The 27,448-nt window shown below is 35.9% G+C and overlaps 1 protein-coding gene across 2 annotated transcripts in view; it reads right to left on the bottom strand.

Annotated features, from left to right (window-relative positions):
• Nucleotides 1–2,446: 2,446 nt before the first annotated feature.
• Nucleotides 2,447–27,448, bottom strand: part of LOC145266915 (helicase POLQ-like) — a 146,914-nt gene continuing 121,912 nt past the window's right edge. For both annotated transcript variants that reach the window (XM_080122709.1, XM_080122708.1), the window contains exons 15-20: nucleotides 26,429–26,580; nucleotides 21,919–22,017; nucleotides 16,103–16,276; nucleotides 8,919–9,032; nucleotides 7,193–7,327; nucleotides 2,447–3,197 (exon numbers count right to left, since the gene is read on the bottom strand). In XM_080122709.1, coding sequence (XP_079978835.1) covers nucleotides 3,015–3,197; nucleotides 7,193–7,327; nucleotides 8,919–9,032; nucleotides 16,103–16,276; nucleotides 21,919–22,017; nucleotides 26,429–26,580 — 857 coding nt within the window. In that variant the 3' untranslated portion in view covers nucleotides 2,447–3,014. The remainder of the gene's footprint in view (nucleotides 3,198–7,192; nucleotides 7,328–8,918; nucleotides 9,033–16,102; nucleotides 16,277–21,918; nucleotides 22,018–26,428; nucleotides 26,581–27,448) is intronic.

The following is a 27,448-nucleotide window of genomic DNA, read 5'->3' as shown; positions in this document are numbered from 1 at the left end:
ACGCTTTGTTATAAAACAATTTGATTTATTTAATAACAGCATATACACATCAATACGGCGGTGAAGGAAGGAGAGGGTGGCGGGAAGGGTGTGGTTGCGACCGTGACTTGTTTATGATTGCTTTTTATGAATTTTCCCGTTAACCGATTTACGTAATCGACCCACATTCTGACCCTGTTGATATTTGCATTTGGTTTTATTTGCGGCTGAATTACGTCATCTTATTCCCGGGTTTCATTTTTGTCGGTCAGGGTTCAAGTTCATCCGAACTTTGCTCCATTCAACGTCTGACGCATAAACCGACTTGCGTCATAGGACGAGGTCATCCAATTCCAGTTCATTCGCCCCTCCCCTTCTTATTGTACAGTCCTCTGGATACCAACAGATGGACACCAAAACCGTGGTAGAAGAAGAATGACCTACATCGACAACCTGCTTTAGGACACAGGATTGGAAAGTGTTTGGGACCCGCAAGCTGTCATGCAAGATGGAGAGAACTGGAGAAGTCGTGTAGATTCGGTGATGAAGCGTTCTGAAAGACGACATAGATGATACACATCCATCATATGATTCTCATATCATTTCTCTCCATGCAACACATATGCTCAAACCTCAATGGCGAGGTTTCAATCCCATATTGTACCGCCTTACGTACACACGCATGTTTTGCCATTGATATTTGGGGTTCACCTAGATTTTGGAGCTTTAAGTAAAGCCGGCGCCACGGATCTTTCAATTTGCGATCTTATTTTGTTATATCTTGTATTCACACATATCAGTTCAGAAACAGTGTTCTATGAGATTAGAGTTTAAAAAAAAAAAAGAAAAAAATCTCCAACATTGTTTTGCTGAAACAAAAAAAAATAATCTATTATATAAAAGGCAAAATGTGTGTGTGTGTGTTCGCTTTTCCGCGATGTCTGCAAAAAGCTTCTTTCGGAAAAGCGCTTGCTCGCTTCGCAACTTCTTAAAACTGTTTATATCATTCATAAATTGTAATATCTCAGAGTTACCCACAGACCTCGCCTGTCTATTTATATTCACTTTCAAACCTTAATTATTCCACATTTCCCGCATCGGCACGCGTTACATTCGCTTTTCGGTATAAACAAACGCGAAACTCGACTCTAATCACAGGCTCAGAGCCAGTGTCGACTTCGTCATATCAGACGGGCGAGCGGGTTTTTCAATTGACCTCATTAAAAACTGTCCCGCACAAAATCGCCATCACGTCAATCAAAAACGAGTACCTGTTTCATTGATTGAGATTGTCGGACTGACTTCCTCATCTTGGTTGTTATTGTCACAACGTTTCGGCCGTTTTGCGCTCCGGCCTTCGTCAGGTGAACGGTTTGTTAGGAGTCTCGAACCCAACCCTTTATTATTCTTACGGGGGTACCGTGTTCGGACTCCAGCTAGGCTTTGGGACATAGTTGCTGATTCTCTGTTTTTCAATGTTACTTTTTCACTGCCTTCGTTCAGGATTGAACTCAGCACCTTTGGGTAACTGTAAACTTTGATACAACTCGGCCATATGTCACTAGGACAATTCTTAGTTGGTTTTTGTTAATGTTAAACCTATGTTGTTATTCAAGGTTTTCTCTCTCTATCAGAGGTGTCCAAATTGCATTCAGCTCTATGCTTGGTTTGCTCAGTAGGTTGTTATGTCCGAGCATGTGAGCTGTTTAAGTTTTCTCACTTTCCAGTGGGTCTCTCTGTTTATTATTTTTACTTCATCCCATAGGGGGCGATGATCCCCCCTCTCCATCCAGACATGGTTGGTCGGGTATAGCTATACCCGACCAACCATGTCTGGATGTATCAAAGTTTACAGTTACCCAAAGGTGCTGAGTTCAATCCTGAATGAAGGCAGTGAAAAAGTAACATTGAAAAACAGAGAATCAGCAACTATGTCCCAAAGCCTAGCTGGAGTTCGAACACGGTACCCCCGTAAGAATAATAAAGGGTTGGGTTCGAGACTCCTAACAAACCGTTCACCTGACGAAGGCCGGAGGGCAAAACGGCCGAAACGTTGTGACAATAACAACCAAGATGAGGAAGTCAGTCCGACAATCTCAATCAATGAAAACAACTCATCTCAAAAATACGGACAATTACGAGTACCTGTTTGTTTGTTTTTTTTCACACTATTTTCCAACTGCGCGTCGGAAAAGCTTCGTTTTTTTTTCCAAACCCACCTCTTTTTTTCACACACACCCAAAAACACCTGGGCAACGCCGGGTACCCTGAGCTAGTCTATATATATAATCCAAATCCTGTGTGACCATTTCATGTATGTCTCACAAAGGCTTTTTTCGCCGACGGTCCCGGGTTCATTACGATCGCTTACAACTGTTTATATAGGTCCTAGATAATAATATCTAGGATTTAGGAACGCACGTAGCGTCTAGATTTATTTACATCGACTTTTACAAAATTATTGCTATTTTGGCTTCTCGCGTGTTGATGGGACTTTTTCGTATAAAAAGCTAAACTAATTCAAAGTTAACAACGAACAATGTTCTCGGCATCACGCCGGGAAACGTCCAGAAGCAATCAGCTTTGATCAATGTGGGGACAAAGTCCTCTTATATCAGACAATTGCTAATCAGTCTGGAAAATGGGGAGCTGGTTTCCCCCTCCCCAACATCTGTTGGGGAAAAAAATAATCAAAGTTGGGTAAACAAACCCAAGTTAACTGCGTGACTTCTATTTGACCTCATTAATTAGGTCAAATAGAAGCAGCAGAGTTAACCTTTATTGCTACCAACTGTTAATAGTTAAATAAATAAATTCAAACGTGTTCTGTTGTATGTCGCAGTGGCCCAGTGGTTAGCGTCGCACGTTTTTTTTTTAACACTTTCATTTCCAACTTTGCCTCAAGGGTTCGATCCTCATACTCACCTACCAAAACTTTTTTTTTTATTTACCCCCCCCCCCCTGGGAGTTTGGACTTCCCAAAACCACACACACCTCAAAACACCTGGGCATCGCCGGGTACCCCCCGCTAGTCCTTATATATAATCCAAATCCTCGTCATAAGGAAAAGAAGAATTCATTTCTGGGTCTTCGTTTTCTAGAACTTTGTCCGGAATTACTGCATCCTGTTTGGGCGATTCATCAGCTATTTTGGACGGAACGCTGACGAGTTCTTCGATTTCCTCCAGCAAAGCCGCTTTCTTCTCCTCCAGTATCAACTGCAAAAAGAAGGATAATTTAGTCGAACAAACATTTAAAATTTCATTTAAATCATTTTAAATCAACTTTATTTAACAGTTATACGAAACCTTTTCAACTGCCATGGCGAGTAGGGTCACCGTACTTGAGAATTCAGCATTCAAACTCCTCAGCCTTCGGGTTATTTGGACTCTTCGTGTTACAGTTCTAATCTTGAGTGTCATGATGTAACCTCAGACCTTCTTCAGGTAAATGTTTCTGTTGAACTCGGGAATTTGGACAGAATTTGGAACAGAACCCTTTATTTACTTTACGTTCCATCAGCCATGACTGGATAGAGGTCCTAAGTAATTTCGGTCAGCCACACTGAGAATTGAACCTCCAACCATCAGAAATATTTCACTTTTACAATTGATTTTTCCATGCGCCATGAATCCTTGCGGACAATTCTAGTACAAATATTGGGAGCTTTAAACCTATTTTTTTCTACGTGTAAATATCACTATTTATTATATATATATATATATATATATATATATATATATATCATTATGAAACACTGTGCAAATGACACTCAAGATGAGAAAAGTAGTCTGACGAATCCAAATAATATATATATATATATATACTCGGGTTTTTTTATATTCAAAAGTAATGGACTAATGAATTCAACGAGGTTGTTAGATAGTGCTCAATAAAAAGAGCTGATAATACTTGTTTATTGTTATATAAACATGCTCACATCCCGCTGCTACAAATAGCCACTTGTTTCAATCAAACAACAGATATCATCAGGCAGCGACTTGACTATTCAAACGAAACCCGAAATTGGATAGAGGTCCTAAGTAATTTCGGTCAGTCACACTGAGAATTGAACCTCCAACCATCAGAAATATTTCACTTTTACAATTGATTTTTCCATGCGCCATGAATCCTTGCGGACAATTCTAGTACAAATATTGGGAGCTTTAAACCTATTTTTTTCTACGTGTAAATATCACTATATATATATATATATATATATATATATATATATATATCATTATGAAACACTGTGCAAATGACACTTAAGATGAGAAAAGTAGTCTGACGAATCCAAATAATATATATATATATACTCGGGTTTTTTTATATTCAAAAGTAATGGACTAATGAATTCAACGAGGTTGTTAGATAGTGCTCAATAAAAAGAGCTGATAATACTTGTTTATTGTTATATAAACATGCTCACATCCCGCTGCTACAAATAGCCACTTGTTTCAATCAAACAACAGATATCATCAGGCAGCGACTTGACTATTCAAACGAAACCCGAAATTGGATAGAGGTCCTAAGTAATTTCGGTCAGCCACACTGAGAATTGAACCTCCAACCATCAGAAATATTTCACTTTTACAATTGATTTTTCCATGCGCCATGAATCCTTGCGGACAATTCTAGTACAAATATTGGGAGCTTTAAACCTATTTTTTTCTAGGTGTAAATATCACTATTTATTATATATATATATATATATATATATATATATATATATATATCATTATGAAACACTGTGCAAATGACACTTAAGATGAGAAAAGTAGTCTGACGAATCCAAATAATATATATATATATACTCGGGTTTTTTTATATTCAAAAGTAATGGACTAATGAATTCAACGAGGTTGTTAGATAGTGCTCAATAAAAAGAGCTGATAATACTTGTTTATTGTTATATAAACATGCTCACATCCCGCTGCTACAAATAGCCACTTGTTTCAATCAAACAACAGATATCATCAGGCAGCGACTTGACTATTCAAACGAAACCCGAAATTGGATAGAGGTCCTAAGTAATTTCGGTCAGCCACACTGAGAATTGAACCTCCAACCATCAGAAATATTTCACTTTTACAATTGATTTTTCCATGCGCCATGAATCCTTGCGGACAATTCTAGTACAAATATTGGGAGCTTTAAACCTATTTTTTTCTAGGTGTAAATATCACTATTTATTATATATATATATATATATATATATATATATATATCATTATGAAACACTGTGCAAATGACACTTAAGATGAGAAAAGTAGTCTGACGAATCCAAATAATATATATATATATATATACTCGGGTTTTTTTATATTCAAAAGTAATGGACTAATGAATTCAACGAGGTTGTTAGATAGTGCTCAATAAAAAGAGCTGATAATACTTGTTTATTGTTATATAAACATGCTCACATCCCGCTGCTACAAATAGCCACTTGTTTCAATCAAACAACAGATATCATCAGGCAGCGACTTGACTATTCAAACGAAACCCGAAATTGGATAGAGGTCCTAAGTAATTTCGGTCAGCCACACTGAGAATTGAACCTCCAACCATCAGAAATATTTCACTTTTACAATTGATTTTTCCATGCGCCATGAATCCTTGCGGACAATTCTAGTACAAATATTGGGAGCTTTAAACCTATTTTTTTCTACGTGTAAATATCACTATTTATTATATATATATATATATATATATATATATATATATATATATCATTATGAAACACTGTGAAAATGACACTTAAGATGAGAAAAGTAGTCTGATGAATCCAAATAATATATATATATATATATATATATAGGAGCAAGCAGTTAATAAAACATGTTAAAAAACACTTTGAAAAAGAGTTAAAAACATATTTAATCTGAAAAGGAAACACTTGATAAGTGGATAGTCCTTAATCCGCGGAGTTTCGAACAAATACTTTCCTTCTCAACAGAGGGTAGGAATTAGCAAAATGCGGGATCGGATTTTGCATGCAAAAGTATTTGATGAAATAACAAGTAAGTCAAAGATCTTACTTGATAACAAAAAATGGAGCAGAGGGAATATGGTGAAGAAAAAGGTGATTACACGTGAATGGATAGTCTGGTGAAAGGTAAATAATCCAATGATGGTAAAATCCAAAAATATCCAAGAAAGTTAATTGAGTTTCCATTTGCACAAGTAAAATCCAAGGAAATTACGTAATTGGAAGATGGTCCAAAATAATCCAAAAAGCCAAAATCCATTTTTATTTTATATATATATATATATATATATATATATATTCCCCTTACCTTTCTTAGAACTGCACGCCTGTGGAACTCTGTTCCGTCTGCCTGCTTCCCTCCGGACTACAACTTGGATGTCTTCAAGTCTAATGTTAACAAATTCCTAATGAGCCGCCCCCCCTAATTAAACACTTCATAAAATCTCCTCACTAACGTGATGTACTTACAATAACCCTTATCCCTGAGTGGCTTCCGGGCCTTGATAAGTGGTGATCACTGTGTAAAAAAAAAAAAAAAAAAAAAAAAAAAACCTCACCCTTTTTTTTAACCAAGTAAGATCTGTGACTTACTTGTAGTTTCATTAAATACTTTTATATGCAAAATCCGATCCCGCATTTTGCTAATTCCTGCCCTCTGATGAGAAGGAGAGTATTTCTTTGAAACTCCGCAGATTAAGGACTATCCACTTATCTTGTGCTTCCTTTTTTAAAATTAAATATGTTTTTAACCCTTTTTCAAGATGTCTTTTAACATGTTTTATTAATCATTTGTTCATATATATATATATATATATATATATATATATATATATATATATATATATATATATATATAAAATAAAAGTTACAATAAGTTTACTAAGGTAATCATATTATAAATATTAAAGAGTTAATATTTACAAGTAAAATAAACTCAGCCAGATATAAAAAGCTCAATAAAACCGAAAAGGAAATATCCACTTATCTTGTGCTTCCTTTTTTAAAATTAAATATGTTTTTAACCCTTTTTCAAGATGTCTTTTAACATATTTTATTAATCATTTGTTCATATATATATATATATAATTAAATCAGATGGATTTTCTGACTTAGACCTAAATAGCAATGCATCTCACAAATACATATAAGATAAGATGACAAAAAGCAGAATCAAGAAAACAAAAAAAATGTAATATTTTCAAACACAAAAATATGGTTACTTGCCTTGGCTGAGGCCACCAATTGCCGAGCAACTCGTCTCGATACATGATCGATAGTTCTTACCAAGTCTCCAGTATCAGCACTCGCTATTGATGCGATGGTTTTGTAGCCAGCATTAAACAATTGATTGGCTCTGGCCTAGAAGCAAAAAAATAAACAATCATCAGCATGAACGGGAGGATAACCAGAAAGTCAACACGATGTGCATAGGCGTCAGGTGAGGTCTATTGAGCAGTCTAAAATTTCATCATAGATGCCTCGTGAATGACAAAAGAAGAGGGGCGACCATACCTGGGAGCTGTTTGCATAGATTTTCAGCCATTTTTGAATTCATGATGCCAGTATTTTCCAATGTGAGATGATGGGGCATCATTACCATATATTTCTTTCATTTCTTCAAAAGTCTTCTGTAGCATGCGTCTTTTCAAATGCAAAACTTTAATGCATCTAAGATTAAGCTTCAACCTTTCCATCGTCAACGCTCTGATCCCCGTCTGGCATCAATTGAAATGAATGACTCTCATTATGGGGAGGTTTCATGTTTTGACAAACTGATAGGTTTGACCTTTACTCCTGATCTGAAATAGAACACATACATCAAATCCGCTGCTGAAAAAATGGTGGGAGTGTTCTACCACTCAAGTAGATATCTCACTACTGATGCAATTCTCTATCTATATAAGAGCCAAGTATGTTCAAGGATAGAGTACTGTTACCACATCTGGGTAAGAGCTGCTAGAAGCAGCTTATTCTGCCTTGACAGAGTTCAAAATAGACTTTGTAGCCTAGTGGGGGATGTCCCTTTCTCTTCCCTGCAACCTCTTTCCTTCAGAAGAGACATTGCAAGCTTCTCTGTTTTACTGTTATTTTCATGGCAAGTGCTCGTGTGAGCTCCAGTCTATGGTCCCTCCCTGTCCTGACTTTCATGAAAAACACTAGCTGAAACTACTATCAACAATTTCCCCCACTCTTTATCTGTGCCTAAACCTAAATGTAGATTCCATGAACAAAGCTTCTTTCTTAGAACTGCATGCCTGTGGAAGGAACTCTGTTCCGTTTTTCTGCTTTCCAAGTGACTACAATATGGTTGTTTTCTAGTCTAATGTGATGAGCCATCCCCTTAAGTAATCCAATTTACCAAATTTCCACTACTAATGATGACTACGACATGTTCCCTTTGACCACTGTACACTCATTAACCATTATCCTCTAGTGGCCTCTGGGCCTTAATAAGCGCTGACTTCTTTGTAAAAAAACAACAACAAAAAAAACACTGGATCAGTCAATTGGAAGTGGGTCAGGGACGTTACTTATTGAACACCTCTTGTATCCTTTTATGTTGTTTAACCCACAATGTACACATGCAGACACAAAAGCAGGATATTTTTATTTTGCTACAATGCATCAGTTTTGAAAATTATTCTGAGCAGATAAATAATTTCTTAAATTAAATCACATTTTTTTTCTTGCTAAGAACATGCACCAACCTTGCCAAAGAATAACTAATGAACCAGAATCAAACGATGCTTTTGTAGGATAAAAACTAACTTGACTTTTGATTTGAGGTAACATTCACCCAGGCTGGGTTCAGCCAACTTCTCACATAGAACACACAACATCCCAGATGAACACGGACTACACACAAAGGCCCACAGCAGCCAAGATTGTGATGATGAAAACTGACAAACCGAATGACTTTACTTTATTATATAGAAGATGCACAACTTACTTTTTTCACTCCAGGAATTTCAAGTAATGGAAGGAGGTCGGCAACAACATTATACGACAACTGTTGAATGAATGGTGTAAGTAGTGCCTCGAAGACCCAGAATTCCTTAATTTCCTGAAAATAAAATAATTATTGGAAGTCATCATCATGTCAAAAGTTTAATGACTAAATGTAGAGCAGGTGAAATAACCGCAGATTGTCAATAGGTGCAGTGGAACTCACAAAAAAAAAAAGGGTTTCTTTAGATTTCTGTTCTTGAAGGTTATTCTCATAATATTTTGATTAATGCAACATCCAACCTTCTTCAAAGAGTATCTTGTCTGACTCGAAAATCTATACAGGATTTTAGAAGTTATATTGACTGAAATGTTGTGAGAACAACCTTCGAGATTAGAACAGTAGTACCTTAATTTAAAAAAAAAAACAACAAAAAAAAAAACGTCTGTTCATATTACATTTAAAGCCTTAGATGTTAGTACAGTTAAGGAAGCAGGAGACAGGGAGGTAATTCCAAAATCTGGTAGTTCAAGGGAAGAAACTATTAAAGTAGAAAGCTCTCTGGCATCTAGGGACTTCGACAAGGAAGGGGTGGGATTTTGCTGCTTGTCAAGTTAGCCGGGAGTATTGATGTTAGGGTTAGGGTTAGGTTAGGATTTGCGGCAATTTTAAATAGTACGCCTTCTTTTATCGTAAATTGAACTCATTAATAAGAAAAAATTAAAAGAAAGCTCTCTGGCATCTAAGGATCTCTACAGTGAAGGGGTGGGATTTTGCTGCTTGTCAAGTTAGCCGGGAGTATTGATGTTAGGGTTAGGGTTAGGTTAGGATTTGCGGCAATTTTAAATAGTACCCCTTCTTTTATCGTAAATTGAACTCATTAATAAGAAAAAATTAAAAGAAAGCTCTCTGGCATCTAAGGATCTCTACAGTGAAGGGGTGGGATTTTGCTGCTTGTCAAGTTAGCCGGGAGTATTGATGTTAGGGTTAGGGTTAGGTTAGGATTTGCGGCAATTTTAAATAGTACCCCTTCTTTTATCGTAAATTGAACTCATTAATAAGAAAAAATTAAAAGAAAGCTCTCTGGCATCTAAGGATCTCTACAGTGAAGGGGTGGGATTTTGCTGCTTGTCAAGTTAGCCGGGAGTATTGATGTTAGATGCTACAAATGTTTCGGATGACATTCAATTAAACTGCTTGTAAAACAGACACAGAGATGTATATAGGAGTATGCCTTGCTTAGGGGACAGTCTGTGAGGATGTGTGCGACAGTCTGCACATCGGTGCCGCAGGGGTATCGAACGTCCTGTACATAGCCCCACTTGTGCAGGTTGTTCAATGTTTTGGCAACCTTTTTTTACTTATGTTCTCCCCAAACAACGTGTATTACTGAGGAGACATAAGGGACTATTAAGAATCAGGGACGGGCCATGCCTATCGAAGCAGCCTAAATGGGGAGATGTGCAGCAAAATATTTGTTCACATTACATTTGCATCTTTGCAAGTTTGTACAGTCAGAGAAACAAGGAGTAGGGAGGGAATTCCAAATGCTATCAGTCTGAGGAAAGGAGCTATTAGAGTAGAAAGCCTTTCGACATCACCAGTGAAGGAGTGAGATTTTGCTGATGGATGAGGTCATCAGGGTTATTTACATAGAGAGGGCACAAGTTCTAAGAGTTCATTGGAGCACATTCCATTAAAGTGCTTGTAAAACAAGCACAGTGATACAACATTATTGTCTCCTTCCTCCCCATTGGTCAGTGATTTTGCAACAACAAGACGATAAACCACTTCTTGTCTTCAACCGTTTTTTGTCACTGTGGTTTTTATTTTGGGAGAAAAAAACATGTTTGTGGGCTACATTTCCTCAGTTGTCAGGATCAATCAAAGAACGCATGCCAGAAGAACATCCAGTATTTTATAAACGTTGATTTAATTGAATTGATTTTGATTTGGAGGACAGAAGACATCCCCTAAGAGGGGATGGGAAACATAACAATTGAAACCAGGATTCACGCTCCGAATTGGCATCTACAGATCCATCATGTTATTTTTTGTGATAACGACATTTTTTTTTGATGGCAAAAAAAAAGTCATATTATTTCATCGGAATTTATTATTGAGATGAGTATTATTTTTTTTTTTTTTTTATTGCGGACTATTATCCTCATCTTTCTTAGTTGTTGTTTCACGACTTAGTTTGGTTGTTTGTAAATTTTTTTTTTTTTTTTTTTTTTTTTTACATAAACGTCACCACTTATCAAGGCCGATAGGCCACTCAAGGATAAGGGTTAAAGAGTGTAGAGTAGTCAAAAGGACAATATAGTAATCGATAGTAATGGAAGTTCGGTAAATTTGTTAACTTAAGTGGAACATAACAAATAACAATATATATATATATATATACTAGCAGGGCTACCCGGCGTTGCTCGGGACCGTATAAACAATGAAAAAACAAAAGCAGATATTGAACATATGTTTTATTCTTAGGGGAGAGGAATCTTTCATCTCAAGTTTTAGCGTTACAAACAAACATTTGTCTTTTATATATATAGATAATGACAGGTTTTTGGGCCCCCCCTCGAAGATAACTGATCAGTTGACCAACTTCTAGTGGTCCGTTTGACGTGAAATTTCGATATTTGTCATCCGGGTGATGGGGCTTCGATATGATACCAAATTTGTCAAGTTTGGTTCCGTCTTTCAAAAGTTTTAGCGTTACAAACAAACATACATACATACACACAGACGTTTGGCTTTTATATATATAGAAGATATATCATCATCATCGCATCATCATATATATATTTTTCAATTTGTAAACATAAATTCAGTTGTTCCAAGCGAAAAGTAAGGCATAATAAAATCAATTATTGATGCAATTAAGTCAATAAGTCGATATCTAAAGACAACTGTATCTGCGAAGACCATACGATAAAACTAGATAAATAGATACATGCCCGCGTGAGAGAAGGTGGCTTTGTGTTGGTTAGAATAATGTACACCAATTTGGTTTTTACATGAGGAAATCACAGAAAGAAGTGATTATGTTTGCATGCATGTTTCGACATAAAAATATACAGGAAAAGTCTTAGTAAAACGAACGTTGAATAACATAGATTTAGTAGAAGGAAAATAATACCCGGTTGTGGCGAACTCTGCCCATACGTATGACAAAACACCTTCATTTAGTATTGGTGCTTTGAGAAAGTTTATGTCACAAATTCGTTTGTATTTGTTAATTTCTTTTTTTTTTTTATTCAATTTTCACCCCAAACAAGGCAAGTGCCCCTTTGAAGTAGTGGGCTACTACCAGGCACATAATTTTTCGGCCAACTATTCAACAACAACTATGGAAGGCAGTAATCACTGAGGATGCAGTTAGGAGATTCAGAGAAGAATAGTTGCCCAAAACGTCATGAAACAACATCTAAAAAGGATGAGAATAATAGTCCACAATAAAATAAATTAATAAATAATACTCATCTCAACATTAAATTCCGATTAAATAGTATATATATACCATTCGCTACGGACCCGACCATGGAATATCAGATAATAAAATAAATGTTGATATTAGACCAAAAAATCCAACCTTGATCACTCTTCGGGGCCCGTGGCGTAGTGGATTCAGACATTGAATCTCTACAGTTCCTGGGGAGCATTGTCTGAAGATAGCGGTTTCAATCCTACCCAAAGCCGGGAAGATGCTTACTTGGCCAAAACGTGGTGAGACGACAACAACTATGGATGGCAGTAATTCCTATCCCGTTGCGGTTACAACCTAACGAAGGCCAAATGTCGTGAAACAACTAAAAAGATGAGGATAATGGTCCGCAATAAAATAAATTTGATAAAAAATCATTATTTTTTTATGGGAACATTTATTCAAGCTTGTCCACACAACACCACTACATCGCTTACTCCAGACAATGGCTAACTCATCTACGAGACAATGGCTAACTCATCTACGAGGTGCCTTCAATAAGTTTCCAGCCTTATTTTTTTTGTATGGGCACTTTTATTAATAGTACACACATGAAACTCTAATCGCCTTTGAAGTAATCTCCTCCAGCTGCAATGCACTTGTTGTACCATTCATACAACTCCTGGAAGGCCCATGAAAGTCCTCTTGTGTGAGCATGTCGATGACCTTCGTCACAGCCTCTTTCATCTCCTCAATTATCTCATAACGACAACCTCTAAGGTTTTCATTGAGCTTAGGGAATAAGCAAATGTCACAGGAGCACCAGGTTGTTTTTGTTTTGCAGCATATCAAACCTTTTCAGGTAATTTAATGCTGAATCCAATGATTTTGAAGAAAAAATTTTTAATATAATATATTTGTAGTTGGGACCCTAACAGGTACTGCAACTCTAGGTCAGAGTGGACCGGGGAGCAATGCCAATTAAAAGGGTGGCTCCATACTCCACAAAGTCCGCAAGCTGGGGCCTCACTAGCAGTATCAGAATTTTTGTAGGAATTTTTGACACCCCTAACACAAAACTGCGAATACAATATAAAAATCTCGTAATTTCTCTGTTAAAAGTGGGTTATTTATTTTCTTTATGGATTATACTTCCAAAATAAACTATTACAGTTGTTTTAAAAGTAATAGAAATATTTTTTTTTTTTTTTTAAAAACAGTCATGAATTTTCCGAACTCAATATTTTTCAATTTTTAAACTTTAAAAATCTATCAAAATTTTTCTATTGATTCTATTTTTACGATATTTTCAGGGTCAATGTGAAATTTTATGTTCTTTCCAATAAACCGAATATAATATTTTAGACAAACGTTTTTTTTTAAATTCACGCCCCCCCCCCCCAAGTGTCACCCATTTTGAAATGTCTATTAAAAAGTAAATAATTAATTTATGTCGGGGAGTTTTATATATCACAAATTGAAGAGAAAAGGTCAATAAATAATATATTCAAATTTAAAACAAAAAAAAAATCGCTTTTTTAGAAATTTACCTGTAAAGTCCGAAGTTTAAAACCTTATTTTATAAGAACACATTGTTTTTTTTGTCTTTTTTTTGTCTTTTTTTTTTTTTTAAATGAAACCTCGGTCCTTGCTCCTTTAATTGAAAAAATAATTAGGGCTTGAATTACATTTTTCGAGGAGTTATAAGCTTGGAAAGACAGGGGGTCGAATAATTCACGCCTCTCATTTTGAAATGTCTATTAAAAAGTAAATAATTAATTATGTCGGGGAGTTTTATATATCACAAATTGAAGAGAAAAGGTCAATAAATAATATATTCAAATTTAAAACAAAAAAAAAATCGCTTTTTTAGAAATTTACCTGTAAAGTCCGAAGTTTAAAACCTTTTTTTTAAAAAAAAAAACACATTGTTTTTTTTTTGTTTTTTTTAATAAAACCTTGGTCCTTGCTCCTTTAATTGAAAAATAAAATTAGGGCTTGAATTACATTTTTCAAGGAGTTATAAGCTTGGAAAGATGGGGTGGAATTATTCACTATTTTCACGAAATTTCTGACACTGCTAGGGCCTCACCACTGGACATAGTTTAAGGTCATATCCATGACCCAGGAGCACAAGGTCTGGACTATAGGGAGGGAGAGGAACTGCCTTGATGCCAATCTTGGTCAAATAGTCCGTGAAAAGCATGGAGCTGTGGACTGGTGCATTGTCCTGGTGGATATGCCACTGACCTAAATTTGAAGAGTGCCGGCCTCTTCCGACAAAATCTCTTCCTGAACTCCTTTAAAACCTCAACAGTATTCCTTGTTGACTGTCAAAAAAAGGGATCATAATAAGTTTCTGGTTGGATTTGCTCTGTCTGGCTTTCTTGGGTCTGGGAAAACCAGCATAATTCCACTGGGAACTCTGTCTTATGACCTCTGGGTCATAGCAGTAGATCCAGCTTTCATCGCAGGTCACATGAGCATCAAGAATAGCGGGTTCTACCCAACCATCTCCCTGCTGTCATGACAATGTCTTTCTTTTTGATCTTCTCTGAGCACCCTTGGGACAAACTTCACGCAAATCTTCCGTATCGTCAGTTCCTCGCAAATAACTGTATGTACAGTTCCCACACTGACATCAAACTGTCCACTTATTGTCTCTATAGACACACGACCGTCCTTTTCTATGAAATTCTTTATTTGGCCAATCAACTCTGGTGTTCTGACTTTGTTACTAGTCTGACACCTCTCATTATCCATCACAGACTCCCTGCTTCCCTATAATCTGTTATGCCTCTCAAAAACTGATGTTCGATTCATGCAAGATGGTCCAAAAGTAGTCTGAAGGATTCCATACATTTTTGTGGGATTTTTTCCAAGATTAAAACAGAATTTCATTTCGTAGTTCTTCTAAAGTGTCCTTATGTCCAGATTGCATTTCTGAAATTCACCAATTATGACAATCAGGCTTTAGTAGCGTGTCTTCCAATTCCTACTGTAGCTGTTCATTTGAACCTAAAATCATAAAAATTGGTCAGTCATCTCATAAGATACTGAATTTTCAAGAGTTTACAACAATTTTAAATTCCTGTGCAAAAAAAAAGTCTGTAAACTTATTGGAGGCATATGACATGGTGGGTTTCTATTACTGTACACATAGATTCGAAAAAGTTGTCAAAAAAAAACAAATATATAACAAATAAATGTTATCAAAGGCAAAATAAGTTACTTTTCTACCTAACTGGATATATTTTCCGTGTTTTTATTCAATGTAACATGTTTATTCAGCTCGAAAAACATATAGTGTTTACCGATGTATTGGAAAATTCAAAATGGCGCTCGACACTCTCTTTAACATGGTAAGTTTAGGAAAAGGTGTTATAAATAATAAACTAGACAAAATACTATTAAAAAAACACCGAATATATGTCAACTTATGTCACGGTAAAATATAATGAGCGAATTTCTAACAGTATTTTGTCTAGTTTATTATTTATAACATCTTTTCCTGAACTTACCATGTTAAAGAGAGTGTCGGGCGCCATTTTGAATTTTCCAATACATCGGTAAACACTGTATGCTTTTCGAGCTGAATAAACATGTTACATTGAATAAAAACATGAAAAATATATCCAGTTAGGTAGAAAAGTAACTTATCTTACAACATTTATTTGTTATATATTTGTTTTTTGAGAACTTTTTCGAATCTATGTGTACAGTAATACAAACCCGACATGGTTACTCCAGTCAAACTTACCTTACAAAAACGTAAAACACAAGTTGCAAAAGTGCAGGTGCTAGTGACAAGATTTTGGATAAAACCCCTTGGTTGATTAAACTTTGAAGCAACTTCCCACACTGTGTTCTGTTTCCAAACCTCATGCAGCATCAGCGTCAGGTAGAACCTTTCAACAACTGATTCATCAACAGACTGGACAAAAGAAAATGAAAAATGAATTTAGAAAAGAACTAAGTATCTTGTGATGATGACAGTTTTTTGGTTCTTCGTAAATGTAGCGAAATTCAAAAAGTGAAATATTGAATTTCAAATAAAACCAATGGTATTTACTGAATTGTCATGTCGCAGTAACGAACATATCCAAAAATGATGAAAAACGGTAATGTGGAAAATTAATTATTAATGAAAATAATTTTCAAAGATATTAGCAATTTTAGCTTAGATAATAACTGAAGAGCGCAGATATTATCAGGGGAGGTAATTCATTTTTGAAAACTGTAAAAAACTTAGAGCAATTGAAACTATGAGTTATTTCCCTTGTGTTTACATTACCCATGGCAAAACTAAAATGATGAATTCATTTTTCTGTTGAATCATGGAAATACGTGCTTTATGTATTATTTCAGAAATATTTAACTAATTCCGACATGATAATTAACTAAATAACATTGGGTTTTTTTTTCTAATTGACATAAGTAAATAGTTATAAGTTTTTTTAATGAAATCTCAATTCTTCGACTGTCGGATTTCACTCACTACATAACAAAGTAAAATCGTTAATTTTGCAGTGGAAACATTATACTTTGTTTGAGAGGAAAGTGTCGCCATTCGACATGGTGCATGTGATGCAGGTAGTGCTGATTAAAAGTTAACAGTGTTCCACTCGCAGTGTTTAACAAAAAAGTGATTGACTTGGCTTGTTGTTACAGAGTCATTGGAATACCAAAAAAGATAGCTCATAATCTCAGGACTAGCAACAGTTCCATAAAAATTACCTCATGCCAAACTGATCTTAATGATAGAACTCAACTCGAAACCACCATGACAGATTTTCAATGTTCGTTTTCAAGGAATTTACAAGGCTTTTAAAAGTTTTTCAATGCCTTCTCCAGACAAAATTCAAGTTTTCAAAACAAAATTTGATATCTAAACAATGATAAAATTAACAAAAAAAAAACTTAATAATTGACAACAACTCTCTTCCGTTTGCCTGCTTTTCCAGCTGACTACAATATGATCCTCTTCAAGTTCAATGTAAACAAGTTCTTGATGAGCCGTTCCCTTTTAAGTCATCCAATTTACCAAATTTCCACTACTAACGATTACTACGATATTGTTCCATTGACTCCTGTACACTCATTAACCCTTATCCTCGAGTGGCCTCCAGGCCTTAATAAATGGTGACTCCTTTGAGAACAAAAAAAAAAAGCCAGGAAAAGTCATTTTCATTTATAATATGCCTGTTTACATTCCCCACCAACCAAGCACAAGTAAATGTTGTTATTTTCACAACTATAGATTGGTCTACACTGTGGTTCTTCAGATGCTGCACTTCCATTTCTTGTTCTCTTTCGGTGGAGGAGAAATCCTTCACGACTGAGACAATTTTTTATTTTTTGTACCTTTTCTCCACGTTAAAAAACGACCCTGGTGTCTAAATCTGTCCCGTGGGGAGGCATAGTAAATAGGTACTTTTAAATTTTTAATTTCACTATTATTGTGGATACAAGAGTGACGTCCCTTTATCACAAAACTACCTGATGCTATTATATGAGTAACATCTGGTAGTTTCATGATAAAGGAACATAACTCGTGGATCCACAATAATACAATGTATTTTCAGAACAACGTATTTCGACTTTATATTCAATATTTAAAAAAGATATATGCTTTATTAATGCTTAAAAAATAATTTCATAATCTTTATTTCGATTTTATTTGTTATATTTATTATGTTATTGCAGCACAAATTTTTACTGGACATAAAAAATACAATTTTTAAGGCCTCTCCAGGTGTGATACTATAAAGTGGGCCTTAGGTGGACTTGAGTCATTAAGTGTTGAGAGGGGGAGGGGCAATAGACAAAGGAACAGGAAACAATAGATAGGAAGTAACAAACAATGAATCCCTAGGTATCTTTAGATCGAGCTTTTTAGAGTTGACAGGACAATAGAAACCTATAAATAAAATAGGGAAGGGCCGCTTCCGGTAGCCGGGGTGGGGGTGGGGACCTCAGATACCAACGTAGAGGAGATAGTTAGTTGACAACCAGATGCCCGTCGCGGTGGATGGAAGTTGGGCAGTTTTAGAGTTGACTGTGAAACAGAAGTAGAGACGAACGTAACATCGATAGAACGGGGAGAAGACACACACACACACTCACACACACAAGACCAACAGGCAATTATAGGTGAAACATTGGCGTTTGTGTTTTTCCTTTCTTTGTTCCACGAATTATTATATTTCTACTTTTGTAAAACTGTGTGTGTTCCCATAGACAGTCGCCAGCGAGAAAATTCTGATCCGGCCAAAAGAGGAATGGTCGAACGAAAAATCCACGATACACGACATTGGGTTGGTTGGTTGGTTGGTTGGTTGTTTTTGTTTTACGGCATATCAACCCTTTTTGAGTTATTTAATGCCGAATCCAAAGATTTTGAAGAAAAAATTTTTTAATAGAATATATTTGCTGTTTTCAAGTCGGTTTCTATTTAACCCATAGTTGGAACCCTAACAGGTACTACCACTCCGGGTCAGAGTGGACCTGGGAGCAATGGTAATTAAAGGGTGGCTCCACACTCCCCAAAGCCCACAAGCTGGGGCCTCACCACTGGATATAGTTTAAGGTCATATCCAGGACCCCCATTGAGGGGCTTTTACCCTCTGCAGGGGGGCAGTCGGCGTATTCTAATGACCCACCGACAGGGCCACGACGTTGGGAGTCGGCGATCTGTCGGGGCCACGACGTTGGGAGTCGGCGATCTGTCGGGGCCACGACGTTGGGAGTCGGCGATCTGTCGGGGCCGCGCACGTCGGGGTCACACAGGACATTTTCAAGATATTTTCTATATTTTCAAGCATTTTTCAAGGTAGTAATAGAAATAAGGCCTTTTCAAATGCAAAAGTCAATATTTAAGGACTTTTCAAGTCTGTGCGAAATCTGCGCCACCAGCACTTAACATATCCTTAAGCTAACAGAAGAATATCACAAGAGGATGATGGTTTATGACAAGAATTTCTTGACATTGTATTCTAAGATGATCATGTTGTAATTTGCAGGAAAGCAGTGCCATAGTAAAATGTCTCAAAGATGGAAACTTTGTTTGATATTAGACACATAGAAGAATGAAAAGTTCTTTTCAATGGTTCTAAAACGAAGAGTTCTTGCTTTGAATACTTTACAAAGAGGAACAAGAAATTGGAGTTATATTATTATTTTGTTTTACAAAGAGATCACCACTTATCAAGGTTCAGAGACCACTCGAGGATGAGGGTTAATGTGTGTATGGCAGTCATTAGGATGATAGCATAGTAATCCTTAATACTGGAAGTATAATTAGATTATTTAAAAGGACGGTTCAGCAAAAATTTGTTTACATTGGACTTGAAGACAACAGTATGGTACATATTATTTGGATTCATCGGACTACTGTTCTCATCTTGGGTGTAATTTTCAAAACGTTTCGGTCGATGTAACCTCCGACCTTCTTCAGGCGTATCTTGTCGAACTCAGGAATGTTTTTGTCGAACTCGGGAATTTGGGACGGAATTTCAAGCAGCACCCTTTATTTACTTCGCCCACACTGAGGATTGAACCTCTAACCTTCAGGAGAATATCACTTTTTATAATTGATTTCTTCAAGTACTCTAACCACTGCGCCACGGGTCCTCGTGGACTATTGTAGTTAGCTGAAAAGCAGAACAGCGGGACAGAATTCCACAGGCGGGTAGTTCTAGGAAAGAAGCTTTGTTCATGGAATTCATGCTTAGGTTTATAGGTTATAGAGAGTGGGGGAAATTATTGATATTGATTTTGGCTAAATGGGTGTTTTTTTTGTGAAAGATTAGCAAAAGGCGACCATAGATTATAATTAGAAAGAATACTCATCCCAGAAAAAGGTCAAATTAATTCTCCAAACAGAACAGTTCGGCACCACTTTTATCTCCACCCCCCCTGCACAAAGATTAAAATCAACATATAATAATGCTAAACCTTATGTCTAAAATCCTTATTCCAATTTTGATCAGAACACATTACATGATTTTGATGCTAAAAAATGTCTAAAATTTAAGGCATAAGCTTAAGGAGTCTTAAGAAATCAAAATTTAAGGAATCTTGTTTAATTGCTGTCTGATGACTATGGACCTGATTCAATGCAAATCTGAAATATATACATTTTCAAATTACAGGTTGTGTCGACATTATGCCCCTTAAAAATCTTTTAAAATATTCTAAAGAAATTTAAATTTTGGGAATATTTGTTAATTGATGTCGATGACCTTCGTCACAGCCTCTTTCATCTCCTCAATTGTCTCATAACAACAACCTCTAAGGTTTTCATTGAGCTTAGAGAATAAGTAAATGTCACAGGAGCACCAGGTGTTTTTGTTTTGCAGCATATCAAACCTTTTCAGGTAATTTAATGCTGAATCCAATGATTTTGAAGAAAATTTTTTTAATATATTTGTAGTTGGGACCCTAACAGGTACTGCCACTCCGGGTCAGAGTGGACCGGGGAGCAATGGCAATTAAAAGGGTGGCTCCATACTCCACAAAGTCCGCAAGCTGGGGCCTCACCACTGGATATAGTTTAAGGTCATATCCATGACCCAGGAGCACAAGGTCTGGACTAAAAATTTCACAGAAGTTAGAGATATCTAAATTTTCACAAAGGGCTTCCACACTTTGTTTTCTCCCTTTGCATAAAACTAAATTAACGTAAACATAACCCACATTATTCATTCTAATCTGAACTTTCACAAAGAGCTTCCAGCCCCCTGTTTGCGCAAAACTCAATTAAACTAAATATAGCCCACATTTGGATTGCTTATACGTAGCATTTGTGTTCCAAAGTTCTTCTGAACCTTCAACCTCCAGGAGAATATCACTTTTTACAATTGAGTTCTCCAAGTCCTCTAACCACTGCGCCACGCCACTGAATTAATTTAGGTTGGTTGGTTGTTTTTGTTTTACGGCATATCAACCCTTTTCAGGTTATTTAATGCCGAATCCAAAGATTTTGAAGAAAAAATTTTTAATAGAATATATTTGTTGTTTTCAAGTCGGTTTCTATTTAACCCATAGTTGGAACCCTAACAGGTACTACCACTCCGGGTCAGAGTGGACCTGGGAGCAATGGTAATTAAAGGGTGGCTCCACACTCCCCAAAGCCCACAAGCTGGGGCCTCATCACTGGATATAGTTCAAGGTCATATCCAGGACCGAATTAATTTAGGAGTAAGTCCTATGTTGTATATGACAATATCACGTTGACACAGATCACTGAAGTTAAGCAATGTTCAGTTTGGTCAGTACTAAAATGGGTGCCGTATTTGTTCTCAGCTTATCTCGGCATTATTTCCAGTCAGTCTTGGGCCTCTCTTTGTCACTTGAGCCAAGCAGGAAAAGTATGGTTGAGGGTTGCGCAACCCTCAAGCAGGAGAGGTATGGTCGAGAGTTGCGCAGGCCTTGCCTCACAATTACACATGCAGTTATACCCTTGTAGGGGTGTCCATTGTCTCTTGAGACTGAACGGAGATATCGATAAGTCCTATACACTGAAAAATATACACATACACGCATACCAAACTTTCTATATAAAGATATACTTACTTGCTTCACCCGTTGGCCTCCAGCTTTCCTGGCGATATAATCCTCCGGAACTCCCATCAAATCGGCAATGGACAATTCTTGAGGTGACATTGTGCAAAACTTTGAAATGAAAACAAAAATCAGCATTGGTATTTTTATTCCTCATTTAAATACTTGTTTATTTTTATGGACAATTTTTATACCAAAAAAACATGTAAATTCTTTTGCTTATCAAATTTAGTTTGTGATTTTTTTTTTCTTTTTGGTGTAGATATTTCTAAACTATAACATTCCGTTTTGCTTGTCCTCTCTTGAACCTTGCCAAAGGTTAATAAAAACTTTGGCAGTCGCCTGTAATATGCAGAAATGTTAAACCAGATCATATTTTTGGTTGCTATTTACTCTCATCTTCTGTAGTTACAAAACTGCAGTCCTGTAAGGAATTACTAAAATATTGGCTAAAAATGTTTGGTACTTGTAGTTTAATCAGGGCATTAAAAAATGAAAATATTGAAAAAAAAAAAAAAGTTATATTGTATGTACTCGTTATGAAATGAAGATTCCATACAAAAAAAAAAAATTACTTAATTTGATCAAGTAGTTTTTTTTTTGTTTTTTTTTTTTACAGAGGAAAATCAAATTTTAATGAAATTGATCATATCATCCCCATTTGCCTATTTCTGGGAACGAGGAGGGAGTGCCTTTAAACAAAAAACTGATTAACAAATCACAAAATGAAAAAAGTATTTAAAAAAAGGACATAGAAAAAACTCTGTAAAATCAGTGAAAATAAAACTAAAATATTTATCTGGAAAAATAATAAACCTTTTCTCCTTTACTTTCTCCATTCTCTCTCTCTCCATTTTTTTTTTTTTTTTAACTTTCTTACTCTCTCTTTCTTTCTTACTCTCTCTCTGTTGAATAAAACTAAAATATTTATCTTTGTATTTTTTCTGCCCATGTTTCAAAATAATCTCGACAAATTTTGACAAACTTTAAACAGTGATTGGAGTTATCTCCTCTGCCCCCTGCCCCTCATAATCCATTAAAAACAAGATGGCTACAACAGGATCGATTTCATTAAAATTTGATTTTCCTCTTTAAAAAATTTTTTTAAAAAATATTTGATCAAATTAAGTGATTTTTTTGCATGAAACTTCATTCCATAACGAGTAGGTACAATATAAATTTTTTTTCAATATTTTCATTTTTTAATGTCTTCATTAAACTGTACAAGTACCAGATGTTTTATTTTATGAACTGATAAGATAGTGAAAAAAAAAAAGTGCTTGTTTACTTTGGTGATCTTTTAAATCAACACATTTCAGGTGAAAACAACACTACACACTTACGTGTCATGGCTAAATTTTTATAAATTCCAAAAATTACGAAAAATCCAAATAATGTGCTGGATGTATTTTAAACATAATATCAGCCAAAATTATGTTCCCAAATAGTGTGTTTAGAGGTGGTGGACCCATAATTTGTCTATTCAAGTCAAGGGTTATCTCCCTTGTTTGCCATACTGAATTAGTTGCACAACTCTTCCACATAAAAACATACGATAAAACTCGATAAATTCTATTTTACTACAATTACTTTTCTACATTTTTTTCTAATCGTTTTATGTAATTTTCGGAAATGATATTAATTTCGATAGGATACATAATAACGTCATAACGTTTCCACTTAAAATGCTTTCGTTTAAAAAAAATCACCAAAAAAGTATTAGAACCCATTGTTAGTCTTACAAGAGTTATTTCCCTTTGAATTACAACTTTTGAACATACCGTATATTTCGGCATTTAAGGCGACGGTCAGATAAGGTGAAGTACAAAAAATTAATAAATTTTAATAAATTTATTATATATTGGTTGTATCAGACGACTTCTAAATCACAAGAACATGTTTGTTTAGCCTAGGCTAGAGATTGCAACACCTGGTATCTTATGAAATATTGTTCTTTAAAGATGATTTTTTAACTTTAAGAGTCGTCTTATATGCCAAAATATACGGCATTTAAAATATTTAAAAACAGATTTAAACAAATCGTTATCACTTCAATCATTTATTGGTCAGTTTGAGAATACATCATACAAATTCTTAAATAAGTAACAGTACCCGGATGTAAGTCTAACAAGAACTGACTATATTATGGTTTTCTTCAAGTTCTAAGATAAAGAGTGGTGGAAATTATTGATGGGGGTTTCAACTAGATGAATGTTTTCATGAAAGTCAAGACAGAGGGGATAATAGATTGGAGCACAGACGAGCACTTGCCATGAAAATAATGACAAAGCAGAGACAGGCTTGCAACGTCTCTTCTGTGGGAAAGAGGTTGCAAGGAAGAGAAAAGGGCATCCCCCATTATATCTATGATTTAAAGTGAAGCAACGCGGAAGTCTAGAGATGAAGTAGATGTGATGAAATATCTGGTCACCGCAGATAGCAAATAACAATAGTTAAAACATCGTACCAATCTTTGATTTCATATAGCATGTAAGAACTCGGAAATCTTTCTGTCAAACTCAGGACTCTGCAAAGAATTTCAAATGGAACCCTTTATTTAATCCATAAGAGTACCTGGCTCCTGTTCCACCAACCATGATTGGGTTAAAGTCCTAAGCAATTCGCAATTGTATTTAAAATGTTGTCTGCATTGACCCGTGGCATAATGGATATCGTTTTTATTTTCTACGTTTGTGAATTTTTGAAATCAGGATTGATTGTTCTTGTCTTGAGTTTTACGTCCGCAAAGACGCGTGGCATAATGGATAGAGTATTTGGAAATATGCAGTTGCAAATTTACACTCTTCTGGAGATTGAAGGTTCAATTCTTAGTGCGGGAAACACTCAAAATATAATTGTAAATTGCAAAGAACATCCACCCAGTCATATCTGATTGAATGAAAACATGCTAACCCCCGTGGATTAAATGAAGAGTTTGATGCCGTGGATTAAATGAAGGGTTTGATGCCGTGGATTAAATGAAGGGTTTGATGCCGTGGATTAAATGAAGGGTTTGATGCCGTGGATTAAATGAAGGGTTTGATGCCGTGGATTAAATGAAGGGTTTGATGCCGTGGATTAAATGAACGGTTTGATGCCGTGGATTAAATGAAGGGTTTGATGCCGTGGATTAAATGAAGGGTTTGATGCCGTGGATTAAATGAACGGTTTGATGCCGTGGATTAAATGAAAGGTTTGATGCCGTGGATTAAATGAAGGGTTTGATGCCATCGGGTTAAATGAAGGGTTTGATGCCGTGGATTAAATGAACGGTTTGATGCCGTGGATTAAATGAAGTGTTTGATGCCGTGGATTAAATGAAGGGTTTGATGCCGTGGATTAAATGAAGGGTTTGATGCCAAACTCCATGCAAATTCCTGAGTTCAACAGAAAGAATCTCGCGTGTGACTAGAAACACCTGAAGAACGTTGAAAGTTACACTGACCAAAATGTTGTGAAAATAACACTCAACATGAGAACAGTAGTCCGAAGAATCAAAATAATATGCGTAAGATGCTGTTATGAGCAATAAAAAACAAAGTAGCGCCAGTGCCTGATTATATGCTGCCAGATCTCATAAAGTAACGTGAAATCTCATTACTCATATGCAAATGAAATGACTTTCAGAAAAACCTTGTTTTTAGAGAAGTTGGGCAATTAGAAGTTGTGAGCTTGGACTGCGGCATGACGTCTTTAACCACAAAATTGTTAAGTAAAAATACAGAATAGTTTAACATTCATTTTTAAAAGTACAAAATTTTTCACTATTTATAATTAACCATAGTTGACAAACAGACAGGTTTAAAGGGACCGTATGACGGAGTTAATCTTAGCTGAGATCAAGAATTTTTAAGATTAGAACTTAATTCAGATGTGGACACTAATGATGGGACCTCAACGACAATCCCACACATCTGTTATCAACAAGTCAAATACACAATGTTTATATCTGTGTTTGTACTTTTAATACACAAATTTGCATTGCTTTGGAAACAACTTGTAAAACAGTACTTGTGCCCTCGGTGATTGCTGATACGAACAAGGGTTGGTTGGTTGTTTTTGTTTTACGGCATATCAACCCTTTTCGGGTTATTTAATGCCGAATCCAAAGATTTTGAAGAAAATTTTTTTTAATAGAATATATTTGTTATTTTCACGTCGGTTTCTATTTAACCCATAGTTGGGACCCTAACAGGTACTACCACTCCGGGTCAGAGTGGACCTGGGAGCAATGGTAATTAAAGGGTGGCTCCACACTCCCCAAAGCCCACAAGCTGGAGCCTCACCACTGGATATAGTTTAAGGTAATATCCAGGACCCCCATTGAGGGACTTTTACCCTCTGCAGGGGGGAAGTCGGTATATTCTAATGCCCCACCGACAGGGCCAAGAAGATGAGGGAAAATGAAGCCTATGGCACAAATGCTGGGAATCGACGGTCATTATGGACTAGCATGGTTAGACATTATTTTAATACTTTTAGTTCTGCTTTGTGAATGGACTGAGGTAATGTTAAGAAATACCTGGTTGAAATAAGTCATCCAGCAAGGACTAACTGGGAGGTTGTAGGGTGTGATTAACGCAAGCAAGTGGAGATAGTTTGACAAGACCAGATTGTCAGAAGCAGCTTTCAGATCCTTGTAGAGATGAGAAGCTATGTCAATGTCAATGGAGCCTACAATAACAAGAAATAAAAACGAAAACTAAAAGGATTTCAAATCAATTTTATATTTACATATATTCAAACAACAGGGGTTATACTTACACCACTTGTGTTAGAAGCGTTCTCCTGTATGTTAATGAGAGTTGGCCTGCAAAGGTTGAGGACATTATTATGTGATGCTTAGTCAACCCAAGGGTTAGGAAGTAGGAGATAAATGAAAAAAGGATATAGCGCAAAAGAATAAGAAGTAGGTCATCGGGTAAGAAAAGAAATAGGGTTTATTAGAAGACAATAGATAGGAAGGTAGACAAAAGAAACTAGACATGGGATTATTGGTTAAGGTGTGATAAATGACTATAATATAGGGATCAAATAATAGACCTGAGATATATTTAGATTTGGTTTGTGGGTACTTTAGGATTTACCATGAGTTTTATGATACTAAGGATTGGCAAGAGTTCTACCACAGTAGTGAGTTGAACATTTTACAATAGTACACTTGACGAGAGTCAGTGGCACACCTGAGGAGTTGACAGCCAGACGATTCCAATGCAATTACCAATTCCGATTCTTTATATATCTATAAAAATTTAACTAAAAAATGGTTATATAACAAAAGAAAAAGAAGTAGGTCATCGGGTAACAAAAAAATAGAAACTAGAATTTATCACCAGATAATAGATAAGAAGAGAGACAAAAGAAACTTCACATGGGATTGTTGGCCAGGATGGTAACAAAAGGCATCCAACAATGGATCCGAGATATATTTAGATTTGGTTTGCGGAAATGACAATGGTTTTATCACTCTGGGGGTGGCTATGAGTTTGCAACATTTAATGAGATTTTAATGATAACAGAAATGATTTACTTTCAACAGAAT

The sequence above is a fragment of the Euprymna scolopes genome, chromosome 42, assembly GCF_053919585.1.
Source record: "Euprymna scolopes isolate OS-2025 chromosome 42, ASM5391958v1, whole genome shotgun sequence".
NCBI classification, from domain to species: Eukaryota; Metazoa; Mollusca; class Cephalopoda; order Sepiida; family Sepiolidae; genus Euprymna; species Euprymna scolopes.
Note: the sequence above shows the minus strand (reverse complement) of the source record. Positions and strands in the feature narration are given on the sequence as shown.